Genomic DNA, 27474 nt, shown 5'->3' on the forward strand with positions numbered 1-27474 from the left:
TCCCCAACTCTTATTTAAAATAGCGCCATGAGACATTTACGTCCACCTGAGAGGGCAGACGGGGTCTTGGTTTAACTTCTCATTTGAAAGACGGCATCTCCGACAGTGCAGCACTCCCTCAGTTCTGCACTGGGGAGTGTCAGCCTAGATTTGGTGCTCAGGTCCCTGGAGTGGGGCTTCAACCCACAACCTTCTGACCAAGAGGCGAGAGTGCTACCACTGAGCCAAGGCTGACACTGAAGTCAATCAATTTTGTTTCCACTCATTACCGGTCCACATGGCTTCATGTCACCCTTTCCTATAGCGATGTCTAATACTGTGATCAACAGGGGCCTTAAAACAGATCTCCTTAGAACACCACCAGTTATTTTTTCACAGAAAAGTTTACATGTATCACTGTTGCTAAGTCAGTTCTCAATTCATGTCGACAAAGTGCCAACTATTCCATAAATCTTAACCTTCCCTACTGGCTTCACAGGAGTAAATTGCATTGACTGGATTACCCAAATGTACTGTCTTAGTTAACCCCTCAAAAAATCCCAGTAGGTTTCTAGAGCATAGCCTATTACTGCTAAACCGTGCTGGCTCCTTCCTAAGATAGCTGTGCTCTTCAAATACTATCCTGTGGAATGTCCTGAACAGTTTTCCCCACTGTAGATGTTAGGCTAACTTGCTTGTAATTGCACGGTTTACTCCTTTTTTGAACACTGGAACTGCTTAGCATCTTCTAGTCCTCACTACTTCGCCAGTATTTATGGAGCTCTGAAAGTATCAGCCAAAACATCACTGCTTTCCTCCTTGAATTTATTGATGATTCTGGGATGTATCCTATCTGAAGCTTTTGGGATATTTAATCCTTCCACTTTCTGCATCACATTATTAACTTTTATACATGCTATGGATTACTTAACTTGTTTTACTAGGACTAGAATTTGTGTACAGCCCTCCTTGGTGAATGGTGGGAAGAATCGATTCAATGTATTTACCATATCCTAATGGTCTCTAATAGTTTAAAAATTTCCCAATTATCTCAGTTCTGTACATATTTCAGTGTTATTCCTTATCTTGTCTGTTGCTATCTCCACTCTTTCTACAATAGCTCTATTCTTTACCTGCTCTGTTATCCCCTTCTGCTGTTATTCCACCCTTTCCATGCTACTATATCATTCTTTATCCCCTCTACTTTCTCTAGGTTTTCCCTACCCTGTCTATTGCTGCTGCATCTTCCTTATTGCCTTCTGGTACTCTACCCTTCCTTTCTATAGCTACTATATCATATCCCCTGCGACCGCTATCCCCACCCCTTCAATAGTTGCTGTAACATTCCTTATCCCTTCTCCTTATATTTCCCCTTTCGGTAGATGCTATATCATTCCTCATCTCCTTTGCTGCTATCCTGTCTTTGTATAGCTACCCTCTCCCTGCCATTTTTATCAAAGCTATGTTATTCCCTATCTCCTCTGCTGCTATCCCCAGCCTTTGTATTGCTACTGTATCACTCCCTATCCCTACCAATTTCTATTACAGCTATGTCATTTCCTATCCCCTCTGCTGCTGTCCCCAATCTTTGTATAGATACTGTATCATTCCTTATCCCTACCATTTCTATTACAGCTCTGACATGCCCTGTCCCCTCTACTGCTATCCCTACTGTATTGCTGCTATATCATTCCTTGTGCTCTCTGCCATATTCTCACCGTATCTATAGCTGCTATATCATTCCTTATCCCCTCTTCACCGTAAGAATAGAAAATGATAATAAAGAGTGAAAGATAAGGGTGTTGGACTGGGAAAAGTCAAAGTTCTGAGAGGTAAAAAGGGACTTGGCCCAAATTAACAGGGCAGGAAAGTTAACATACAGATTGATGGATCAGCAGTGGGGATCTTCAAATACGAGATGGCTAGAGTACAAAATAAATATATTCCTATAGGGTGAAAACGGGATGCATCAAAGAGTTCCTTGGATAAATAGAGAGATGAAAACTCGCAGGCATATGATAAAATTAGGACTAACAATACTTAAGAAAATGGTAAGTGTAGCATTGCTCTGGAGTTACAGGTGACTTTGGACCTATGGTTCCCAAAGCTTTCCACACTGGAGGTTTTCCTCCCCTCATGTTTGGGTCCGTTGTAGACTAATTGATAGAGATTGATTGCTACGATTAGTCAACACTCCATTATCATTGTATCATGCGACTATCTGGATGGCAGACGGCCAACTAGATGAACCTTGGTCATTTTGCGTACAGCAATTCCTATGTGAGGAATATAGAATATCAAAAGTGTAGTGGTGAGCTTAAAGTGAATATGAAAAAATGCTTGCAGCTGATAGGAAATAGCAATGGTTTTTACAAGCATATAAAAACTAAAAGAATAGTTGGAGAGGGTAGACGGCTCAGCGATGATGGAGGGAATCTTAGTTATGGAGAATGAAGATATGATGGAAATATTAAATAGTTTGTATCAATTTTTACACATGATGGTGGAAATGGTGTACAGAAGAGGATATGGAACAATTGTTAGAAATAGCTGGAGAAAATGAATTGATTCCGAATAACTTAGCGGAACTCAAGGTTACATGAATCACTGGCCCCTGATGGCATGCACCCCAAGCTGTTGAAAGAAGTCAGAGATGAGATAGCAGAAGCTGTGGCCACAATTTTCCAAAAACCATAAATGTGCAAGTAGTGTCCGTGGCTGGAGATTAGCCGATGTAGCAACTTTGTTGAAGAAGAAAGAGAAGGATAAACCAGGTAACAATAGTCCAGTTAACGTAACATTAGGTTGTAGCAAATTCTTAGAAACTAATTCAAGATAAAATTAGTGAACATTTGAAAACGCATGCGTTAATTAAGATTTACCTTATGATTGACAGATTTTTGAAGCGGGATTGATTGGATAGATAAAAGGAAATGCAGTAGATGTAGCATATATGGATGTTAAAATGGTGTTCGATAAGGTGAGAAGCAGCTTGTTAAAAAAAATTCAGGCATATAGTACAAGAGGAAATGTAGCAGTGTGGATAGAACGTTGGTTGATAGACAAGAAACAGAAAGTTAGGGTAAATGGGTGTTACCTGGACTGGAGAAGGGTTGGAAGAGGTGTACTCCAGGGATCAGTGACCGGTCCACTTTTGTTCTCGGTATATGTAGAGATTTGAACTTGGATATAGGGGCAGAAATCTCAAAATTCACTGACACAAAAATAGGGAGTTTGGCAAACAACAAGAATGGATAGGCAGGTGGAAGATGCAATTTATTGTGGATAATACAGTTTGGAGGAGAAACAAGGTATGGGGAGTGCACACTCAATGGAAAGACTTTGAAGCATGAGGATCAACAAAGAGACTTAGTGGTTCAAATACTTAATTTCCTGGAAATACTTAATTTCCTGGAAGTGTGAGTGCAGGTAGATAAAGTCATGAAAATGGACAACAGCATTTTCGGTTTTATAAATAAGGGCATAGAGTACAAGAACAAATAAAAATAATCGCAATGATAAAATTATGCAAACCATTGGTTAGGCCACAGTTAGAGTATCATTACTAAAAACATTAAAGCCATAGAGAGTGTACAATGTAGATTCACCAGGGATGGGAAATTAGTTGAGGAGAAACTTGAGAGACTGACTATTTCCACTGGAGCAGAGACGCCTAAGAGGAGATTTAATAAAGGGTTTTAAAACTAAGAAGGGGTTTGATAGAATGAATAGACAAAGACTTTTTCTTCTGGTTGGGGAGTCAGTGATGAGGGGTCATCGATTTAAAATTATAACCACGAGTGAGGAGAGAGGTTTGTAGAGAGGAGTTTGTAGCAAAGGAAGATACAGGGCTACAGGGAGGGAGCAGTGGGATTAGTTTTGGATTGCTCTAGCATAGAACCAGCACAGACACCGTGGGCTCCTTCCATGCAGTAAACATCTATGGTTCCACTTCTCTTCAAAGGGGAATTGGATAAGTACGTGAAAGGAAAAAATTTGCAGGGCTACAGGGAAAGGATGGGGGAGTGGGACTAGCTGGATTGCTCTTGCAGAGAGCTGGCACAGACTCGACGGGCCGAATGGCCTCCTTCTGTGCTGTAACCATTCTATGATTCTTCTATAGTTGCTATATCATTCTTTATCACTTCTGCTCCTATCCCTGTCATTTCTATAGTTGCTATATCATTCCTCTTCCTGTTCAACTGCTACTCCCTCCCTTGTATAGTTACCATATTATTCTTCTTCCCCCTTCTCCTATTCCCACCCTTATTCTGCTGTATCATTCTTTATTGCCTTCTGCTGCTACAACATTGTTTTTCCCCAATAACTGCTATCCTGCAACTTTCTGTTGCTGCACATCACTCCTTAGTGCCTTGTCCTGTTATACCCTCCCTTTCTTTGCATCTGTATCATTCCATATCCCCTCTGCTACTATCCCCAGTCTTTCTACAGTTGGTGTATTCCTTATGTCTACTGTTGCTATAACCGCTCACCTCATCCTTGTTTTTAAATCCCTCCATTGTTTCGCCCCTCCCTGTCTCTGTAACCTCCTCCAGCCTTACAAACCTCCGAGAACCCTGCGTTCCTCCAATTCTGGCTTCTTGTGCATACCTGATTTTCATCGGCCAACCATTGGCGGCTGAGCCTTCAGCTACCTAGGTCCGAAGCTCTGGAATTCCCTCCCTAAACTTCTTCACCTTTGTACCTCTCTCTCCTTTAAAACGTTCAGTAAAACCTACCTCTATGACGAAACTTTTGGTCACCTGTCCTAACATCTCTTTATGTGGCTCGGTGTCTGATTACGCTCCTGTGAAGCGCCTTGCGACATTATACTAAGTTAAAGGTGCTATATAAATGCAAGTTGTTGTTGTATTCATAGTATGGTATCACATAGAAGAAGGCCATTCGGCTCATCATGCCTGTGCCAGCTCTTTGAAAGAGCAAGTCCCATTTACCTGCTCTTTCCTCATAGCCTGTAAATTTTTTCCCTTCAAGTATTTATCCAATTCCCTTTTGAAAGTTACTATTGAATCTGTTTCCACCACCCTTTCAGGCAATGCATTCCAGATCATCCTAACTTGCTGCGTAAAAAAATGTTTCCTCATGTCGCCTTTGGTTCTTTTGCCAATCATCTTAAGTCCTCTGGTTACCGACCCTTCTGCCACTGGAAACAGTTTTTCCTTATTCACTCTATCAAAACCGTTCATGATTCTGAACATCTCTATCAAATCTCCTCTTAACCTTCTCTGCTGTAAGGAGAACAACCCCAGCTTCTCCAGTCTCTCCACATAACTGAAGTCTCTCATCCCTGATACCATTCTAGTGAATCTCTTCTGCACCCTCTCTAAGGCCTTGACTTCCTTCCTAAAGTGTGGTGTCCAGAATTGTACACCATACTCCAGCTGAAGCCTAACCGGTGTTTTATAAAGGTTTAGCATAACTTCCTTGCTTTTGTACTCTATGCCTCTATTAATAAAGCCCAGGATCCCATATGCTTTATTAACGGCCTTCTCAACTTGTCCTGCCACCTTCAAAGATTTTTGTACATACACTACCAGGTCTCTCTGTTCCTTCACCCCCTTTAAAATTGTACCATTTAGTTTATATTGCCTCTCCTCATTCTTCCTACCAAAATGTATCACTTCACACCTCTCTGTGTTAAATTTCACTTATCATGTGTCTGCCCATTTCACCAGTCTGTCTATGCCCTCTTGAAGTCTGTACTATCCTCCACATTGTTTACTACATTTCCGAGTTTCGTGCCATCTGCAAACTTGGAAATGATACCATGTATACCCAAGTCCAGGTCATTAATATATATCAAAAAGAGGAGTGGTCCTAATACCGACCCATGAGGAACACCGTTGTATACTTCCCTCCAGTCTGAAAAACAGTTTCAGATGTGGATGATTGTGTTGACATCCTAGCTTTGATTGAAAGTTGGCTCACAGATGGCTCCTTACTGAAGCCACCTCACCTGGCTATACTTTCCACTACTGGCCCCACCCAAACTGACGTCGTGATGCTGTGGCCCTTATTACTAAGTCACACCTGGCCCCTCCCCCTGCTCCTGGCACCTTCTCCTTGAAGCACCTCACCCTTTAAGATCCTCATTGTCTATTGCCCTATCAACTCCCATCTAAAGTTTCAGCCAGGCTTCACTCTCCTCTGATAACTGCGCACTACTCTCGGATCATTCAGCAGGGCAAAGATAACCCTCGGCTTCCTTTCTCTACTGCCAACCACCTTTTCAAACCTCTCTCCCCTGCCCCTTCCACTCTGACCTCTAACAACAACTGCAAGGAGCTCATAGGTTTCTTCAACACCAAGATGAGGCCATCCATTCAGCTGTCTCTTTTGCTTCCCATTCCCTTGACCAAGCCAAACCTCCCTTACCCTAGCCCTGAACCCCCTATCTCTCTCACTCTCTAGTTTATCTTGCAGCTCCCCCTTGCCCTCTCCGAGCTCATCTTGTCTACGAGACCCTCCACCTGCTCTCTCAATCCCATTCACATTAATCTCCTGATCCATCTTCCCTTCCTGGCCCTTATGCAAGCTGACATTGTAAATGGTTCCCCCATCTCAGGTACTGTCCCCCACTCCTTCATATCTGCCGTCATCGCCCTCCTCGATTTAAAAAAAAACCACCCTTGTCCCTTCTGTCCCTGCAAACTACCGCCCCATCTCCAACTTACCTTTCCTTTGCATTGTCCTTGAACTTGTCACCTCCTGCATCCATGCCAATCCTTTCCGTAACTCCGTTTTGAATCCTTTCAATCAGGTTTCTATCCCTCCCACAGCAGCGAAAAGGCTCAAACCAAATAATTATCCTTCCTCTGCAGCTTTTGATACGGTTGACTGTACCATTCTGTTCCAATTCTTCTCCGTTGTCCAGCTCAGTGGGACTGTCCTCGCTTAGTTCCACTCTTACCTATCCGATCATAGCCAAAACAACACCTGTAATGACTTCTCTTCCTGCCCCCTCACCGTTACCTCCAGAGTCCTCCCAAATATCTATTCTTGAGCCCTCCTCATCTACATGTTGCCCCTTAGCAGCACCATCTGCAGACATGGAGTTAACTTCCACATGTATACTGACGATACCAGCTCTACCTCTCTCGACCCTTCTCAATTGCCTCTGCTATCAGGCTGCTTGTCCAACATCCAGTCTCGGAGAATCCCCAATTTTCTCCTGTTAGACATTGGGAAGACCAAAACCAGTGTCTTCAGTCCCCGCCGCAAACTCCATACCTTCGCCGCTGACTCCATTACTATCCCTGGCCACTGATCCAGGCTGTTTGCAAACCTGGCGTCCTGTTTGACCCGAAGCTGAGTTTCCAACCCCATATCCTCTCCATCAGAGAAACCGTCTACTTCCACTTCCGTAACATTGCCCATCTCCACCCCCACTTAGCTCATCTGTCACTGAAACGCTCATCTATGCCTTTGCCACATCCCGTTTGTTTACTACAATGCTCTCCTGGTCAGCCTCCCATCCTCTCCTTCAGCTCATCCAAAACTCTGCTGCTTCTATCCTATCTTGCCCCAAGTCTCACCCTTGTCCTCGCTGACCTACACTGTCTCTCAGTCCTTTAACGCCTGAAATTTAAAATTCTCATTCATATTTAAATCTGTCCATTGCTTTGCTGCCCCTAACTCTGTAACCTTCTCCAGCCCTAAAAACCCTTACAAAGTTTCCATTCCCCTGACTCAAGCCTCTTGTACTTCACCCCCTCCCTTCATCCCTCCATTGGCTACCACGCCTTCAGTTGTCTGGGTCCCACGGTCTGGAATTCCCTCTCTTAACCCTTCTACCTTTCAATTTCCCTCTCCTCCTTTAAGAACTTCCTTAAACACACCTCTCATCCCTCTGATGTCACCCTCTTTGGCTTTACATTGATTTATAGAATAGAATCATAGAAGTTTACAACATGGAAACAGGCCCTTCGGCCCAACATGTCCATGTCGCCCAGTTTATACCACTAAGCTAGTCCTAATTGCCTGCACTTGGCCCATATCCCTCTATACCCATCTTACCCATGTAACTGTCCAAATGCTTTTTAAAAGACAAAATTGTACCCGCCTCCACTACTGCCTCTGGCAGCTCGTTCCAGACACTCACCACCCTTTGAGTGAAAAAATTGCCCCTCTGGACCCTTTTGTATCTCTCCCCTCTCGCCTTAAATCTGTGCCCCCTCGTTATAGACTCCCCTACCTTTGGGAAAAGATTTTGACTATCTACCTTATCTATGCCCCTCATTATTTTATAGACTTCTATAAGATCACCCCGAAACCTCCTACTCTCCAGGGAAAAAAGTCTCAGTCTATCCAACCTCTCCCTATAAGTCAAACCATCAAGTCCCGGTCGCATCCTAGTAAATCTTTTCTGCACTCTTTCTAGTTTAATAATATCCTTTCTATAATAGGGTGACCAGAACTGTACACAGTATTCCAAGTGTGGCCTTACTAATGTCTTGTACAACTTCAACAAGACATCCCAACTCCTGTATTCAATGTTCTGACCAATGAAACCAAGCATGCTGAATGCCTTCTTCACCACCCTATCCACCTGTGACTCCACTTTCAAGGAGCTATGAACCTGTACTCCGAGATCTCTTTGTTCTATAACTCTCCCCAACGCCCTACCATTAACGGAGTAGGTCCTGGCCCGATTCGATCTACCAAAATGCATCACCTCACATTTATCTAAATTAAACTCCATCTGCCATTTATCGGCCCACTGGCCCAATTTATCAAGATCCCATTGCAATCCTAGATAACCTTCACTGTCCACAATGCCACCAATCTTGGTGTCATCTGCAAACTTACTAACCATGCCTCCTAAATTCTCATCCAAATCATTAATATAAATAACAAATAACAGCGGACCCAGCACCGATCCCTGAGGCTGGTCACAGGCCTCCAGTTTGAAAAACAACCCTCTTCAACCACCCTCTTCTGTCGTCAATCCAATTTTGTATCCAATTGGCTACCTCACCTTGGATCCCGTGAGATTAAACCTTATGTAACAACCTACCATGCGGTACCTTGTCAAAGGCTTTGCTAAAGTCCATGTAGACCACGTCTACTGCACAGCCCTCATCTATCTTCTTGGTTACCCCTTCAAAAAACTCAATCAAATTCGTGAGACATGATTTTCCTCTCACAAAACCATGCTGACTGTTCCTAATCAGTCCCTGCCTCTCCAAATGCCTGTAGATCCTGTCCCTCAGAATACCCTCTAACAACTTACCCACTACAGATGTCAGGCTCACCGGTCTGTAGTTCCCAGGCTTTTCCCTGCCGCCCTTCTTAAACAAAGGCACAACATTTGCTACCCTCCAATCTTCAGGCACCTCACCTGTAGCTGTCGATGATTCTAATATCTCTGCTAGGGGACCCGCAATTTCCTCCCTAACCTCCCATAACGTCCTGGGATACATTTCATCAGGTCCCGGAGATTTATCTACCTTGATGCGCGTTAAGACCTCCAGCACCTCCCTCTCTGTAATATGTACACTCCTCAAGACATCACTATTTATTTCCCCAAGTTCCCTAACATTCTTTTCCCCTTCCCCATTCTCTTTCCTCCCCATTCTCTTTCCTCCCCATTCTCTTTCCTCCCCATTCTCTTTCCTCCCCATTCTCTTTCCTCCCCATTCTCTTTCCTCCCCATTCTCTTTCCTCCCCATTCTCTTTCCTCCCCATTCTCTTTCCTCCCCATTCTCTTTCCTCCCCATTCTCTTTCCTCCCCATTCTCTTTCCTCCCCATTCTCTTTCCTCCCCATTCTCTTTCCTCCCCATTCTCTTTCCTCCCCATTCTCTTTCCTCCCCATTCTCTTTCCTCCCCATTCTCTTTCCTCCCCATTCTCTTTCCTCCCCATTCTCTTTCCTCCCCATTCTTTTCCCCCTCCCCAGGCTCCTCTCCCCCATTCTCCGTTACTATCTGACCCCTCCTCCCCCCTCCTGTATTCCTGATTTTTTCCCCCTTAAATGCCTTGGAATGTTTTTCTAAGTTAAAGGCACTATACAAATGCACGTCGTTAGTCTATATCTGCTACATTCCTCATCCCAACTGCTGCTATCCCCATCCTTACTACAGCTGTTATATCATTCCTTATCCCCTTCTGCTGCTGCACCCCTTTCTTTCGGTAGCTACTCTATTGTTCCCTATTCTTTTACTATATTTTATCGTAGTGTGTTTTTTTGTAGTGTTGTGTATCATCCTATTGCATATTATCTGATTGTGTTACCATAGTGCATGTAAATGTAACTGTGGTAACACTTCCAAAAGAGCTCGGAAATATATTTTGCTTTAATTTTAAAAATGGAATTTGGAAACCTGAGCTTGATTCCATTGGCCACGAATAGTCTGTTCATTAGAGAATTTTATATAACTTAATTCCACCATTTCAGCTATGAGAGTGTCAGTAAATAATAATTAGTAAATGATTGGCTGTAATCGTTTTCATATTTGTGAGATGTCTATTTCTTAGAACAGCTGACGATACTTTGCTTACTTCCCAGAGTATAGGAAACTTGGAAATGGGACGATCACTGTGAAGAAACAAGTACCCTCTCCGGAAGCACTCCAGATGCTATACCAGCGAATGCGATACGAATACGACTTTTATAACTATGTTAAGGATCAGTTCCATTTATTGAAACGGAAATTTGGCCTGAAGACTCAAGGCCGCACTCCACATAGAGAGTACACGATTCCATCTCAGATGGAGATTGCAGAGCCCGGCCATGAAGATGATGATGACACATGGTTGAAAGATATCTATAGATGATGATTACAGCGAGCTACTTTTTGGGGGCTTCTGTGTGTCCTTTGCATTGGACATTTCATGAGGAACTGCAATTTGGTCAGGAGATGCTGCAGTGCTGGTCTGTTCTGGAGATTAGATTAACACATTCACGATTGCAGTCAGTCTTTGCCAGGCAGATGTTTGTTACTTACACTTTTCATGCTATTGCATGATTTTTAAATTTTTTATTCCTAAAGTTTCTTTACCAACTGCTGTACCAGCAGGTAAGACACTTTCAACTACTATATCTGCATATTAAAGTATATATTGAATGTTTTATTTAGTTACTTGTTTAAAAAATGTAAAGAAGATAATATCACATTATATCAATCTGAGAAAGGTACTAATCCAGTTAGATACTAGCTCATTTTCCTAAACCTCTGGATCTTCAGATGGAAGATGCATCCGAGGAAATAAAATTGGACTGGAGCATTTAGGAAAATGCATTTTGTAGTCTTTGCAGGACTGTACTCATGTTTGTGATTTGTCAGAAAATAAACAATTTGAAAGCATTGTACAGCTGTGCGGCTAGACGAAATCCAAGATCCGGTGTTAGTTACATTATCCTTTCTCCTTTTTCTGGTTTATGTAAATGAAAATCTTTCTATTCACAAATTTAGGCCTGATTGGATATCATTTCCTGTGTAGAATTACGTGCACATAATATCACCGTACATTGTCGCATCAAACACTCCCAGGTCAGGTACAGCACGGGTTAGATACAGAGTAAAGCTTCCTCTACACTATCCCATCAAACACTCCCAGGGCAGGTACAGCACAGATTAGATTAGATACAGACTAAAGCTCCCTCTACACTGTCCCATCAAACACTCCCAGGGCAGGTACAGCACGGGTTAGATACAGAGTAAAGCTCCCTCTACACTATCCCATCAAACACTCCCAAGTCAGGTACAGCACGGATTAGATTAGATACAGAGTAAAGCTCCCTCTACACTGTCCCATCAAACACTCCCAGGGCAGGTACAGCACGGGTTAGATACAGAGTAAAGCTCCCTCTACACTGTCCCATCAAACACTCCCAGGTCAGATACAGCACGGGTTAGCTCCCTTTACTCTGCCTCAACACGTGCTTCAGCCCTGACCTCACAACAATGCCCCTGCAACACCAGTATGGCAATTTTCTATTTCCTAACCACCTATTGTATGGCTGCTCTCAACATAATTACCAATTTAGTGCCATTATGGGATAATTTTGTATTATCGCCCCCTACATACTGGGAATTGGATTGAGGCTCCCAGCAGACAGGAGGCGCTTATTTCATTACTCTGTGTTGGATTCAAACCCAGATCTGAGGTGAATTGCATGACCCAATCTTCTGTCATCTCTGTTTCTTCATTTTGTCAGTTAAGGTGTCAGGTCACATTGGCAAAAGGGATAGCTATTCTTCCATGATTTTGTATCTGAAAATTATTCCCAGCCCTTATACAGATATCTCAGGTGGCAGCTCTCTTCAGTTTATTTTCTCCCGTTATCTCACATACACTGCAATATACTTCTCGGCGTGGAAACTGTGCTTTCCAATACTTGGATCATGCTGTGTTCTTAGCCTGCTTAGATTACCTAGGTTGCTTCGGTGTTCTGGGGTTAGTTAGAACTTTTTTTGGTAACGTTGCTGTACTTCTGTCGTGCTATTATAATGGTTGCCTTGAATTTCACCTCCTTTGGTTCATCAGCTATTCATCGCACCATCTCCTACAATAACTCCTTTTTCAAGACCTCAAAACCATGGAACTTCCGACCTCTCTCAGACGTTCATTCCTTCTTCAATCTGCTGGCTTTGAAAACCCAAGCTTGGAATCATATAATCACTACTTCTGATTTATCTACTCTTAATCTTTTTAACCCTGGTGGTGCCTGAACTGTAGTCTTTAACCCACCCTGGTTTCTCTTTTCAAAACGGAGAATGTGTTTCTCCAACTCTTGATTTGTATCAAGTCCAGGTTACAAATTTTGCATTAAATACATAATTCTCTGTGAGCATCAGCCAGTGAACTTTTGATTTTCCAGCTGGTGGGATGGGCACCACCAGTCTGGAATGAGTGAGCAGGGGATTCCAATTGGGATTCTGGCAGAAATCACCAGCAAGCTGCCTGTAGCATATACAAGATGGAGAATGACCAGGTTGCTGAGTGAAAGCTGAAGAATCCAGTGGTGCTCATCAAATCAAGTTAAAATTAAGGATGGAGGTTGGTTTTAAAGCACCCCCAAATACAGTAGTTCATGGTTGAAGTGGTACAAGATGAAAGAAGGTTTGCCACCAACATCAGCAGGCACCAGTGCTGGACTGCCCACAGCTGGTATTATGTTGTCAACAGTATCTGCACACCTACCTATCAGTGAGACAGAACAATTGCCTCTGCAGACTGTGGTTCAGCAAGGATCCAGTAACAGATCCTTATACATGGATTTCAGTAAGGCCTTCGATAAAGTCCCCCACAGGAGACTGGTCAAGAAGGTACGAGCCCATGGAATTCAGGGTGCCTTGGCACTTTGGATACAAAACTGGCTTAGTGGCAGAAGGCAGAGGGTGATGGTCGAAGGTTGTTTTTGTGACTGGAAGCCTGTGGCCAGTGAGGTACCACATGGATCGGTGCTGGGTCCCTTGCTGTTTGTGGTCTACATTAATGACTTGGATATGAATGTAGAAGGTATGATCAGTAAGTTCGCTGATGATACAAAAATTGGTAGGGTGGTAAATAGCGAGGAGGATAGCCTCAGTCTGCAGGACGATATAGATGGGTTGGTCAGATGGGCGGAACAGTGGCAAATGGAATTTAACCCGGAAAAGTGCGAGGTGATGCACTTTGGAGGGACTAACAAGGCAAGGGAATACACAATGAATGGGAGGACCCGAGGCAAGACAGAGGGTCAGAGGGATCTTGGTGTGCAAGTTCACAGATCCCTGAAGGCGGCGGAACAGGTAGATAAGGTGGTAAAGAAGGCATATGGGATACTTGCCTTTATTAGCCGAGGCATAGAATATAAGAGCAAGGAGGTTATGATGGAGCTGTATAAAACACTGGTTAGGCCACAGCTGGAGTACTGTGTGCAGTTCTGGTCGCCACACTACAGGAAGGATGTGATCGCTTTGGAGAGGGTGCAGAGGAGATTCACCAGGATGTTACCAGGGCTGGAGCGCTTCAGCTATGAAGAGAGACTGGGAAGATTGGGTTTGTTTTCCTTGGAGCAGAGGAGGCTGAGGGGGGACATGATTGAGGTGTACAAAATTATGAGGGGCACAGATAGGATGGATACTAAGGAGCTTTTTCCCTTCGTTGAGGGTTCTATAACAAGGGGACATAGATTCAAGGTAAAAGGCGGGAGGTTTAGAGGGGATTTGAGAAAGAACTTTTTCACCCAGAGGGTGGTTGGAGTCTGGAACTCACTGCCTGAAAGGGTTGTGGAGGCAGGAACCCTCACAACATTCAAGAAGCATTTGGATGAGCACTTGAAATGCCATAGCATATAAGGCTACGGACCAAATGCTGGAATATGGGATTAGAGTAGACAGGGCTGATGGCCGGCGTGGACACGATGGGCCGAAGGGCCTCTATCCGTGCTGTATAACTCTATGACTCTAGAGCTGTGCCATTTGCTGCAAGGAGACATGGAGCCAACCTGCACCATAGAGATGGCAGTGCCATTGTTCGTCAAGTTCACCAGCACCTCTATTTTCCATGTGAACAGTGGGATTGACTGCAGTATCAACCAATGTATAAAACAGGTGACATCAGTCAGCAAGGCCAGTATAGGGACTGCAGTATGTGTGTGTTTGTGGACATGTAGCAAGCATATCATACCAGTTGGATAGGACCAGTGTCTGCGGGACCTCCTTCCCTACCTCCCCTTAGTTCCCCATACCCTGCTATCTCCCCTTCATGTGAGGATAAGGATGTAGGCTGCGGGGTGGACAGCCAGAATGCTAACCATGGCACCGTGGTGCAGGAGGCAGTCCTTGGGGGGGAGGAACAGAATAGAAAGGTTGTAGTCAGGGGATTCGATAATTAGAGGGATACATGGCATCCTCTGCAGTCGTGACTGAGAGTCCAGGAGGTTGTGCTGCCTACCTGGTGAAAGGATAAACGATATCTCGGAGCAACTGGAGATGAACTTGTAACGGGAGCGGGAAGATCTAGTTGTTGTGGTCCATGTTGAGACCAATAACATAGGAAAGAAAAGAAAGGAGGTCCTACTAAGAGAATATCAGAAATTAGGAGCTAAATTGAAAAAAAGGAGCTTACAGGTGGTAATCTCGGGATTACTACCCGAGCCACTTGCTAATTGGCATAGGAGTAGGCAGATGAGGAAGGTGAATGCATAGCTGAAAGACTGGTGTGGGAAGAAGGGGTTCCATTTCATGGGACAATGGCACCAGAACTGGGACAGGAATGAACTGTACTGCTGGGACGGGCTCCACCTGAACCGGAATGGGACCAGAATCCTAGTGGAAAGGATAAATAGGGCTGTGGATAGGACTTTAAACTGGTAAGCCGGGAGTGGGGGGGGGGGGGGGGGCGGGATCTGGTGAAAATTACATAAGCCTGAAGATAAAAGAAATAGGAGATGAGAGTAATGGGCAAACCAAGATAAGGAATAAGAGTAACATAAATGGTCAGGGAACAGATACAGTTATAAAACATAAATGTAAAATGACTTAAAAATAAAGTGAGTGGAACAATTAATAAAAACAAATTAAATTGCATGTACAGCAACGTGCACAGCGTCTGAAACAAAATGGGGGAAGGGGAGACAATAATTCATAGCGAGGAGTCAGATGTAGTAGGGACAACTGAAACATGGCTATATAAAGAGCAGGACTGGCAGTTAAATACTGTAGGATATAATGTATTAAGAAAGGATAGGGATGGAAGAAGGGGTGGGGGTAGCTGTACCAATTAAAGATAACATAATGACAGTAGAAAAAAGGGACATAACTAACATTAACATAGAAACAGAATCCATATGGATTGAGATAATGGATAAGAAAGGATCGATGACACAGTTGGAGGTATTCTACAGACCACCTAATAGTGGAAGGGAAGTGGAGGAAGAAATATGTAAGCAAATCTATGAAATGAGTAAAAGACAGAATAATAATCATGGGTGATTTCAACTACCCCCAGATAAACTGGCAAGAAGAGGTAGGGAAAGAGGAAAATGGAATGGAGTTTTTACATTGTTTTCAGGACTCCTTTCTTACCCAGTACATATGAAGTCCAACTTGAGAGGAATCACTGCTGTATTAAGTAATGGGAAATGAACCAGAGCAGATAAGATATGTAAGCATAGAGGAACATCTAGGCAATAGCGATCATAACATAATTAAAATAATGATTGAGAAAGACAAAGACCAAAGTAACATATTGGAAAAAAGCTAATTTTGAGAGGATGAGAATGGAACTAGGGCAGGTAAACTGGAAAAAAAAATGACAGAGATGGAACAGCAGTGGGAAATATTTTTTAAAAGGTGATCAATAGAGCCCAGGAGAAATATAAACAGCTAAAAAACGAGAACAAACTAACCAATAATGAAACACCACACATGAATAAAGAGATACGGGTAAAATTGAAACTAAAAAAAAGGCATACTCTAAGTACATAGACAATAAAGGACAGGATGACAAACAGGAATACGAAGAGGTTAGGAAAGAAGTCAAAAAAACAATTAGGAAAGCAAAGAGGAACTATGAAATTAAATTATCAAGGAACATAAAAAGAAATAGTGGAGTATTCTACAGATACATAAATAACAAAAGAAAAATCAGGATAGGAATAGGGCCACTAAGGGTAGCACAAGATAAACTCACAGGTAATGACAGCGAAATAGCAGAATATTGAATAGTTATTTTGCCTCAGTATTTACCAGGGAGACTAACAAAGGGGACAAGACATTAGAAGAGATCAAAAAAGATATAAAGACATTTAAAAGAGAAAAAGGGGAGATAATTGATAATCAAACTTAGAGAGGATAAAGCCCTGGTCCAGATAATTACATCCACACATACTAAAAGAAGCTAGGGAAGAGATAGCAGAGACATTATTACATATATAAAAAATTAATTAGAAAAGGGAATAGTGCCAGAGGACTGGCAGACAGCTAATGTAATTCCTATATTTATAAAGGGAGATAGAACAAGTCCAGGGAACTGTAGACCAGTTAGCTTAACGTCGGTGGTAGGAAAGATAATGGAATCTTTACTCAAAGGTGCAATAGAAAAACATTGAGAAACTGAAAATATAATAAAGAATAGTCAGCACGGATTTCAGAAGGGAAAGTCATGCTTGACCAACCTTACTGAATTCTTTGAAGAAGTAAAAGGAAGAGGCGACAAGGGTAATGCAGTAGATATAATATAATTGGATTTTCAAAAGGCCTTCGATAAGGTGCCACAGAGTAGACTCATGACTAAGGTCAGAACAAGTGAAGTCAAGGGACAAGTAGCAGAATGGATAGAAAGCTGTCTACAGAACAGAAAACAGAGAGTAGGGAAATGGGAAGTGGTGGTCCACAAAGATCGGTGCTTGGACCACTGTTGTTCACAATTTACATTAATGATATGGACTCGGGAATCAGAAGTACAATTTCAAAATTTGCTGACGACACCAAATTAGGGAGTATAGTTAATACTGTGGAAGACTGTGAGAAAAGTACAAGAAGACATTAATAAACTTGCAGAATGGGCATGTAATTGGCAAATTAATTTCAGTATAGATAAGTATGAGGTGTTATTTTTTGGTAGGAAGAGTAAGGAGGCTACATGCTGCTTGGATAATAAAAGTATAAATGGGGTAGAGGAGAAAAGGGGTCTAGGGGGTACAGATGCACAATTCACTAAAAGTAGTGACACAGGTTAATAAGCCCATAAAAAAAGCAAATCAAACACTCAATTCATTTCTCAGGAAAGACTGAACAGGCTGGGGCTTTTTTCTCTTGAAAGGAGAAGGCTGAGTGGTGACCTAATACAGCTCTTTAAAATTATGAAGGGGTTTGATAAGGTAGATGTGGAGAAGATGTGTAAACTTGTGGGGGAGACCAAAAGTAGGGGCCATAAATATAAGATAGTCACTAATAAATCCAATTGGGTAAAGAAGTTTCTGCTGAATTCCCCAAGAGTGGTAAGAATGTGGAACTCGCTACCACAAGGAGTAGATGAGGTGAATAGCATAGATGCATTTAAAGGGAAGCTAGATAAGCATAGGAGGTGGAAAGGAATAGAAGGATATGCCGATAGGGTTATATGCAGAAGGGTGGGAAGAGGCTCGTATGGAGCATAATCGCCGGCATAGACCAGTTGGGCTGCTGTGTTGTAGACTCTATGTAATATGTACTGTAGGAGTGGTAGGAGACAGTATAGTCAGGGGGATGGATCATGTTCTCTGCAGCTGCGACCGAGAGTCCCAAAGGCTGTGTTGCCTGCCCGGTGCCAGGGTTAATCATAGAAAATAGGAACAAGAGTAGGCCATTTGGCCCTTCGGGCCTGCTCCGCCATTCAAAATGATCATGGCTGATCGTCTAACTCAGTACCCTGTTCCCGCTTTTTCCCCATATCCCTTGATCCCTTTAGCATTAAGAAATATATCTATCTCCTTCTTGAATATGTTTAATGACTTGGCCTCCACTCCCTTCTGTGGTAGAGAATTCCACAGGTTCACCACCCTCTGAGTGAAGAAATTTCTCCTCATCTCAGTTCTAAATGGCATACCCCGTATCCTGAAACTGTGATCCCTGGTTATGGATTCCCCATTCATTGGGAACATCCTCCCTGCATCTAGTCTGTCTAGTCCTGTTAGAATTTTATATGTATCAATGAGATCACCTCTCATTCTTCTAAACTCTAGTGACTATAGGCCTAGTCGACCCAATCTCTCCTCATACGTCAGTCCTGCCATCCCTGGAATCAGTCTGGTTAAGGATATCTCCTCGTGGCTAGAAAAGAACTTGGAGCATGAGGGGAAGGATCCAGTTGTCATGGTCCACATAGGGACCAACGACATCGGTAGATCTAGGAATGAGGTTCTGCTAAGAAAATTTGAGGAGCTAGGGTCTAAATAAGCAGAATCTCAAAGGTAATAATCTCTGGATTATTACCTGAACCAGGTGCAAATTGGCAATGGGACAAACAGATCAGAGAGTTAAATGTGTGGCTCAAAGAGTGGCGTGGGAGGAAGGGGTTTCGATTCATGGGGCACTGGTACCAGTACTGGCGAAAGAGGGAGCTGATCCCATGGAACGGGCTCCACTTAAACCGGGCTGGGACCAGCGTCCTGGCAAATCGAATAACTAGGGCTGCAGATAGGGCTTTAAACTAAAAGGGGGGAGGTCAGGTGAGGGGAAATTTAGAAATCTAATGAGAAAAGTTAAGACAATAGAACAGCGTAGTGACTTGGGTAATGATAAGCAGAGTGTGGCAGGAAGGGACAGAGAGTTTACCAATAATATTGCAACAACAAGTAAGGTCAAAACAGGAACAAATGGTAAAAGGTCAAAATTAAAGGCTCTTTATCTGAATGCACGGAGCATTCATAACAAGACAGATGAATTAATTGCACAAATAGAGATAAATGGGTTTGACCTAATAGCCATTACAGAGACAAGGTTGCAAAGTGACCACGGTTGGGAACTAAATATTCCAGGGCACATGACATTTAAAAAAGACAGACAGAATGGAAAAGGAGGGGGTGTAGCCCGAATAATACAGGATGACGTTAGGACAGTGGTGAGAAAGGATCTTGGCTCAGAGGATCAGGAAGTAGAATCAGTATGGGTGGAAATAAGAAATAACAAGGGGCAGAAAACACTGGTGGGAGTAGTTCACAGGCCCCCTAATAGTAGCTATACATTTGGACAGAGTATTAATCAAGAAATAATAGGAGCTTGTAACAAAGGTCATGCAGAAATCATGGGGGACTTCAATCTGCATATAGACTGGGCAAATCAAATTGGCAAAGGTAGTTGGAAGACGAGTTCATGGAATGTATTCGAGACAGTTTCCTAGAGCAATACGTCCTGGAAGCAACCAGGGAACAGGCTATTTTAGATCTTGTATTGTGTAATAAGACAGGGTTAATTAGTAATCTCACAGTAAAAGAACCTCTGGGGGAAAGCGATCATAATATGATAGAATTTCACATTGAGTTTGAAAGTAACTAGAGTCTTAAACTTAAATATAATCAATTACATAGGTATGAGGGGTGAGTTGTCAAAGGTAGATTGGGAAATTAAATTAAAGGGTTTGACAGTTGAAAAGCAATGGCAAAGATTTGAAAAAATAATTCAATATTCTCAACAAATATACATTCCATTGAGAAATAAAAACTCCACGGGAAGAGTGATCCACCTGTGGCTAACTAAAGAAGTTAAGGAGAGTATTGGATTGAAAGAAGAGGCCTATAATGTTGCCAAGAAGAGTAATAAGCCTGGGGATTGGGAGAGTTTTAGAAACCAAAGGATGACCAAAGAATTGATAAAAAGGGAGAAAATAGAATATGAAAGTAAACTAGCAAGAAATATAAAAACTGATTGTAAGAGCTTCTACAAATATGTGAAAAGAAAGTAGCAAAAGTAAACATTGGTCCCTCAGAGGCTGAGACAGGAGAAATTATAATGGGGAATCAGGAAATGGCAGGTGCGTTAAACAAATATTTTGTATCTGTCTTCACAGTAGAAGACACAAAAAGCATACCAGAAATAATGGAGAACCAAGGGGTAAATGAGAGTGAGGAACTTAAAACAATTATTATCACTAAAGAAAAAGTACTGGAGAAACTAATGGGACTAAAAGCTGACAAATCCCCTGGACCTGATGACCTACATCAGAGGGTTCGAAAAGAGGTGGCTGCAGAGATAGTGGATGCATTGGTTATGAACTTCCAAAATTCTCTAGATTCTGGAACGGCGCCAGTAGATTGGAAGGTAGCAAATGTTACCACGCTGTTCAAGAAGGGAGGGAGAGAGAAAACAAGAAACTATAGGCCAGTTAGCCTGACATCAGACGTCGGGAAAATGCTGGAATCCATTATTAAGGAAGTGGTAACAGGGCACTTAGAAAATCATAATATGATTAGGCAGAGTCAACATGGTTTTATGAAAGGGAAATCGTGTTTGACAAATTTATTAGAGTTTTTTGAGGATGTAACTAGCAGGGTAGATAAAGGAGAACCATTGGATGTTCTATATTTTGATTTTCAAAAGGCATTCGATAAGGTACTACATAAAAGGCTGTTACACAAGGTAAGGGCTCATGGGGTTGGGGGGTAACATATTAGCATGGATAGAGGATTGGTTAAAGGACAGAAAACAGAGAGTATGGATAAACGTTCTCAGGTTTGCAGGCTGTAACTAGAGGGGTGCCACAAGGATTGGTGCTTGGGCCTCAGCTATTTACAATTTATATTAATGACTTGGATGAAGGGACCGAGTGAAATGTATCCAAATTTGCTGACAGTACAAAGCTAGGTGGGAAAGTAAGCTGTGAGGAGGACACAAAGAGTCTGCAAAGGGATATCGACAGTTTAAGTGAGTGGGCAACAAGGTGGCAGATGGAGCATAATGTGGGGAAATGTGAGGTTATTCACTTTGGTAGGAAGAATAGAAAAACAGAATATTTTTTAAATGGTGAGAAACTATTAAATGTTGGTGTTCAGAGAGACTTGGGTGTCCTCATACACAAAAAGTTAGTATTCAGGTACAGCAAGCAATTAGGAAGGCAAATGACATGTTGGCCTTTATTGCAAGGGGGTTGGAGTACAAGAGTAAGGAAGTCTTACTACAGTTGTACAGGGCATTGGTGAGATCTCACCTGGAGTACTGCGTACAGTTTTGGTCTCGTAATATAAGGATGGATATACTTGCTTTAGAAGCAGTGCAATGAAGGTTCACTAGATTAATTCCTAGGTTGAGAGGTTTGTCCTATGAAGAAAAGTTGAGTAGAATGGGCCTATACTCTCTAGAGTTTAGAAGAATGAGAGGTAATCTCATTGGAACATATAACATTATGAGGGGGCTTGACAGGGTAGATGCTGAGAGATTGTTTCCCCTAGCTAGAGAGTCTAGAACTAGGGGGCATAATCGTAGGATACGGGGTCAGCCATTCAAGACTGAGATGAGGAATTTCTTCACGTAGAGGGTTGTGAATCTTTGGAATTCTCTACCCCAGAGAGCTGTGGATGCTGAGTCATTGAATATATTCAAGGCTGAGATGGATAGATTTTTGGACTCTATATGGGGAAAGTGGAGTTGAGGTCGAAGATCAGCCTTGATCTGATTGAATGGCGGAGCAGGCTCGAGGGGCCGAATGGCCTACTCCTGCTCCTATTTCTTATGTTCTTATCACGGTACTTTCATCACCGTGATACAGCTGCTGAATTTCACCTTGCTGCTAGGTTTCCCGAAGTATAGGCGGTTATTTTTGGCAGCTGTGTAGCCAACCAGGCTTCAGCGTGCTGCTGCTCTTCTGCTGCTGCCATTTGCTCCTCTTCATCTGTGCACTGTGACCCACCCAGTACCCTCCTCACCTGTGCACTGTGACCCACCCAGTACCCTCCTCACCTGTGCACTGTGACCCACCCAGTACCCTCCTCACCTGTGCACTGTGACCCACCCAGTACCCTCCTCACCTGTGCACTGTGACCCACCCAGTACCCTCCTCACCTGTGCACTGTGACCCACCCAGTACCCTCCTCACCTGTGCACTGTGACCCACCCAGTACCCTCCTCACCTGTGCACTGTGACCCACCCAGTACCCTCCTCACCTGTGCACTGTGACCCACCCAGTACCCTCCTCACCTGTGCACTGTGACCCACCCAGTACCCTCCTCACCTGTGCACTGTGACCCACCCAGTACCCTCCTCACCTGTGCACTGTGACCCACCCAGTACCCTCCTCACCTGTGCACTGTGACCCACCCAGTACCCTCCTCACCTGTGCACTGTGACCCACCCAGTACCCTCCTCACCTGTGCACTGTGACCCACCCAGTACCCTCCTCACCTGTGCACTGTGACCCACCCAGTACCCTCCTCACCTGTGCACTGTGACCCACCCAGTACCCTCCTCACCTGTGCACTGTGACCCACCCAGTACCCTCCTCACCTGTGCACTGTGACCCACCCAGTACCCTCCTCACCTGTGCACTGTGACCCACCCAGTACCCTCCTCACCTGTGCACTGTGACCCACCCAGTACCCTCCTCACCTGTGCACTGTGACCCACCCAGTACCCTCCTCACCTGTGCACTGTGACCCACCCAGTACCCTCCTCACCTGTGCACTGTGACCCACCCAGTACCCTCCTCACCTGTGCACTGTGACCCACCCAGTACCCTCCTCACCTGTGCACTGTGACCCACCCAGTACCCTCCTCACCTGTGCACTGTGACCCACCCAGTACCCTCCTCACCTGTACCCTGTGACCCACCCAGTACCCTCCTCACCTGTGCACTGTGACCCACCCAGTACCCTGTGACCCACCCAGTACCCTCCTCACCTGTACACTGTGACCCACCCAGTATCCTCCTCACCTGTGCACAACGACCCACCCAGTACCCTGACCACCTGTGCACTGTGACTTACCTCGGCACCATGACTCATTTGGTACGTCTACTTACCTGTGCAATATGACTCGCCTATTACCCTCCTCATCTGTGCACTGTGACTTACCCTTACCTCTGGGTACTAAGGCACCCTGTGTTAGCTGCTCCTGTGCATCATGACTCACCTCATACCCTCCTTACCTGTGCATTGTGCCTCATCCAGTACCCTCCTCACCTGTGCACCACCATGAGTCGCTCTGCTCCTGCTCACCTGTATATTATGACGCACCTCGTAACTTCCTCACCTGTGCATCATGACTTATTCGGTGCTTCCACTTAGCTGTGTACCATGACTCACCTAGTACCCTCCTCACCTGTGCACCATGGCATCCTGCATTCGGTTCTCCTGTGCACCACGACTCGTCCAGTACCCTCCTCACCTGTGCACTGTGACTCATTCAGTTCCCTCCTCACCTGTGCACCATGAGTCGCCCAGTACCCTCCTTACCTCTGCACTATGAGTCACCTGGTCCTCACTGAATGCACCCTTTATCTTGTGTGTGGCTGTGCTGGTATTTGCAGATGTTGATAAGAGATGCAGGGTGTTGTGAGGTGCGAAGTTGTTCTAGGTCACTGGTTGCTCTTTCGGGCCTACAGTGATGGGAACAAAATATTGGCTCCAAGACACGCCTTCAAACAGAGCTTGCATTGTAAGATACTGCATGTGATGTCTGTGTTGTGTGGGAGTGAGAGAGAAAGGGGACAAGTCAGAAGAGATGGGTGGAACTGCTCCCAGATTTGAAGCCTGTGGTTTCACCTTTTCTGACTCACCAGGTACTGTTAAATGCAATGATGCAATGCAGTCAATAGTTTGTGATCTCTGAACCCTCTTCCAGTTGAAGGAGATCACATTGAAGGAGCAATAGTGACCAACCTGCAGCCCAACCTAGGTGCCAGTAAGTGGCCATGCATCTGTTGCATCAGAGATTTGATTTTGAAGATGTGTGTGTCCAAGCTTTTGATTGTTAAGTACAGATCAGCCATGATCTAATTGAGTGACGAAACAGTCCTGAGGGGCTGAATGGCCTACTGCTGTTCCGATGTTGCCATTAGCCAGCAATAGGCAGATAATTCAGTGCACCACTTGCCTGTAAAAGTTCCTGCGAACAGGAGCAAGGCTGGTTGTACCAAGAGAACAAACATCAGAGGGAGGGAGGAAGACTATGATGAAAAACTTAAGATTCATTGGGCCAACGTCCGAGGAACAATCCCAAGCATTCCAGAGGGAAGCAAGACAACTAACTCTCCAGCGCCAAATCAGAAAGACATAATTGTATAAGCTCCTGAAATCTTTGCTAAATCTGTAGGCTCATCAACAGTAAGCTGAAGGAACTACTCTTAATATTATTCAAATCTGTTAGCTTGTCAGCTATACAGTGTCTGGTCTAAACTAACCTTGATGGCTTTATGTCAGAGACATTACATTGAGAAGAATATCAACTTGTAATTAGTAGAGCCCAGCTGAAGCTGAGATATAGCGATACCCTCGGACTGCTTTTGTCACCTCAGTTATTATCGTGTCAGTTAATAATAAATACCTCAATACCTGCGTAGTCTTACTGTTTTAACATTAAAAGATGCTGCTAATCATGCTGTCCTGTTAATAAAGAAATGATAGTTCATGATATTATGGTCTGACATCCTGTTTGACCATGGCAAGAAGACGTTAACTCTTTCACTCAATAGCTTATACATATCCTATTAGGGGGTTGGTAGTGTAAATGTTAATATCATTTGGACCGGTCAATGGTTTGGGTGAGCCAAATTCATGATCTAGTGTTTCCATAGATGGCAGTGAACTTCCAGCTGGTTCTTTGATGTGGAGTTACAGTACAAGGGTTAAAGACTTGTTTGGTACCTGTTGATTAATATCTTATACAAGGGTGGGGGGGTAGAATTCAAGGTTTGGCCGACTTGACAAGGAGGAGACTGAGCTGGGAATTGGCGAATGCTGATTTACCTAGTCCTAAGGCCGAGCGAGGAACCACACAGACTTATAGGCCCAATCTGGAAGCCGAAGATGCGCGACGGATGTTCCTGAGAGTGACATGGGGACGGTCCCCCAAAGCTGTGTTGGTTGACTTCAAAATGATTGGGGGGGTGGTCCTGAACCCCCACTGGCTCTGTCACTGAAGAGCAGTTTCATCTCACTAACTGAACTGTACAATGATATAGAATCATAGAATGGTTACAGCACTGAAGGAGGACATTTGGCCCATTGAGTCCACGCTGGCTCAATGCAAGAGCAATCCAGCTAGTCCCCGCCCTTGCCCCGTAGCCCTGCAATTTTTTTCCTTTCAAGTACTTATCCAGTTCCCTTTTGAAGGCCATGATTGAATCTGCTGCCACCACCTCCACGGCAGTGCATTCCAGATCTTAACCACTCACTATAAAAAAGTTTTTCCTCGTGTCACCTTTGGCTCTTTTGCCAATCACCTTAAATCTATGTCCTCTAGTTCTTGACCCGTCCACTAATGGGAACAGTTTCTCTCTATCGACTCTGTCTAGACCCTTCATGATTTTGAATACCTCCATCAAATCTCCTCGCAACCGTCTCTGTTCCCAGGAGAACAACCCTAGCTTCTCCAATCTATCCAGGTAACTAAAGTACCTCATCCCTGGAATCATTCTCGTAAATCTCTTCTGCACCCTCTCTAAGGCCTTCACATCTTTCCTGAAGTGCAGTGCCCAGAACTGGACATAATACTCTAGTTGTGGCCAAACCAGTGTTTTATAAAGGTTCATCACGACTTCCATACTTTTGTACTCTATGCTTCTATTGATAAAGCCCATGATCCCGTATGCTTTTTTAACTGCTTTCTCAACCTGCCCTGCCACCTTCAATGATTTGTGCACATATACCCTCTGTTCCTGTACCCCTTTGAGTGTGCCCTCTAGTTTATATTGCCTCTCCTCGTTCTTCCTACTGAAATGTACTACTTCGCATTTTTGTGCGTAACATTTCATCGGCCATGTGTCCACCCATGCCACCAACCTGTCGATATCCTCTTGCAATCTATCACGATCCGCCTCACTGTTAACTACCCTTCCAAGTTTTGTGTCGTCTGCAAATTTCGAAATTGTGCCCTGTACACCCAAGTCCAAGTCATTAAAATATATATCATATATAGCCTCCTCCCGATATCCCCACTAACACAGAAGCCAGTCTTCAGCCAATTCGATTCACTCCACGTCATATCAAGAAACGGCTGAGTGCACTGGATACAACAAAGGCTGTGGGCCCCAACAACATCCTGGCTGTAGTGCTGAAGACTTGTGCTCCAGAACTAGCCACGCCTCTAGCCAAACTGTTCCAGTACAGCTACAACACTGGCATCTACCCAACAATGTGGAAAATTGCCCAGGTGTGTCCTGTCCACAAAAAGCAGGACAAATCCAATCCGGCCAATTACCGTCCCATCAGTCTACTCTCAATCATCAGCAAAGTGATGGAAGGTGTTGTCGACAGTGCTATCAAGCGGCACTTACTCAGCAATAACCTGCTCACCAATGCTCAGTTTGGGTTCCGCCAGGACCACTCGGATCCAGACCTCATTACAGCCTTGGTCTAAACATGGACAAAAGAGCTGAATTCCAGAGGTGAGGTGAGGTGAGAGTGACTGCCCTTGACATCAAGGCAGCATTTGACCGAGTGTGGCACCAAGGAGCCCTAGCAAAATTGAAGTTAATGGGAATCAGGGGGAAAACTCTCCAGTGGCTGGAGTCATATCTAGCACAAAGGAAGATGGTAATGGTTGTTGAAGGCCAATCATCTCAGCCCCAGGACATCGCTGCAGGAGTTCCTCACGGCAGTGTCCTAGGCCTAACCATCTTCAGCTGCTTCATCAATGACCTTCCCTCCATCATAAGGTCAGAAATGGGGATGTTCACTGATGATTGCAGTGTTCAGTTCCATTCGCAACCCCTCAGATAATGAAGCAGTCCATGCCCACATGCAGCAAGACCTGGACAACATCCAGGCTTGGGCTGATAAGCAGCAAGTAACATTCGTGCCAAACAAGTGCCAGGCAACGATCATCTCCAACAATAGAGAGTCTAACCACCTTC

At 44.0% G+C, this 27474-nt stretch overlaps 1 protein-coding gene across 6 annotated transcripts in view; it reads left to right on the forward strand.

The window, feature by feature from the left end:
- The window catches only part of usta (uronyl 2-sulfotransferase a), a 97935-nt gene that overhangs the window by 65350 nt on the left and 5111 nt on the right, over window positions 1–27474 (forward strand). The window contains exons 9-10 of one of the 6 annotated variants that reach the window (XR_010963711.1): window positions 10514–11017; window positions 12489–12751. Coding sequence is in view for 3 of the 6 variants with exons in the window: in XM_067989340.1 (XP_067845441.1) it covers window positions 10507–10775 (269 nt within the window). In the remaining 3 variants the exon portion in view is untranslated. Of the gene's footprint in view, window positions 1–10506; window positions 11306–12488; window positions 12752–27474 lie in introns of those variants that run through there. The other 5 variants (XR_010963712.1, XR_010963713.1, XM_067989339.1 and 2 more) reach the window with 5 other exon arrangements.

Source organism: Heptranchias perlo, chromosome 8 (genome assembly GCF_035084215.1).
Source record: "Heptranchias perlo isolate sHepPer1 chromosome 8, sHepPer1.hap1, whole genome shotgun sequence".
NCBI lineage: Eukaryota > Metazoa > Chordata > Chondrichthyes > Hexanchiformes > Hexanchidae > Heptranchias > Heptranchias perlo.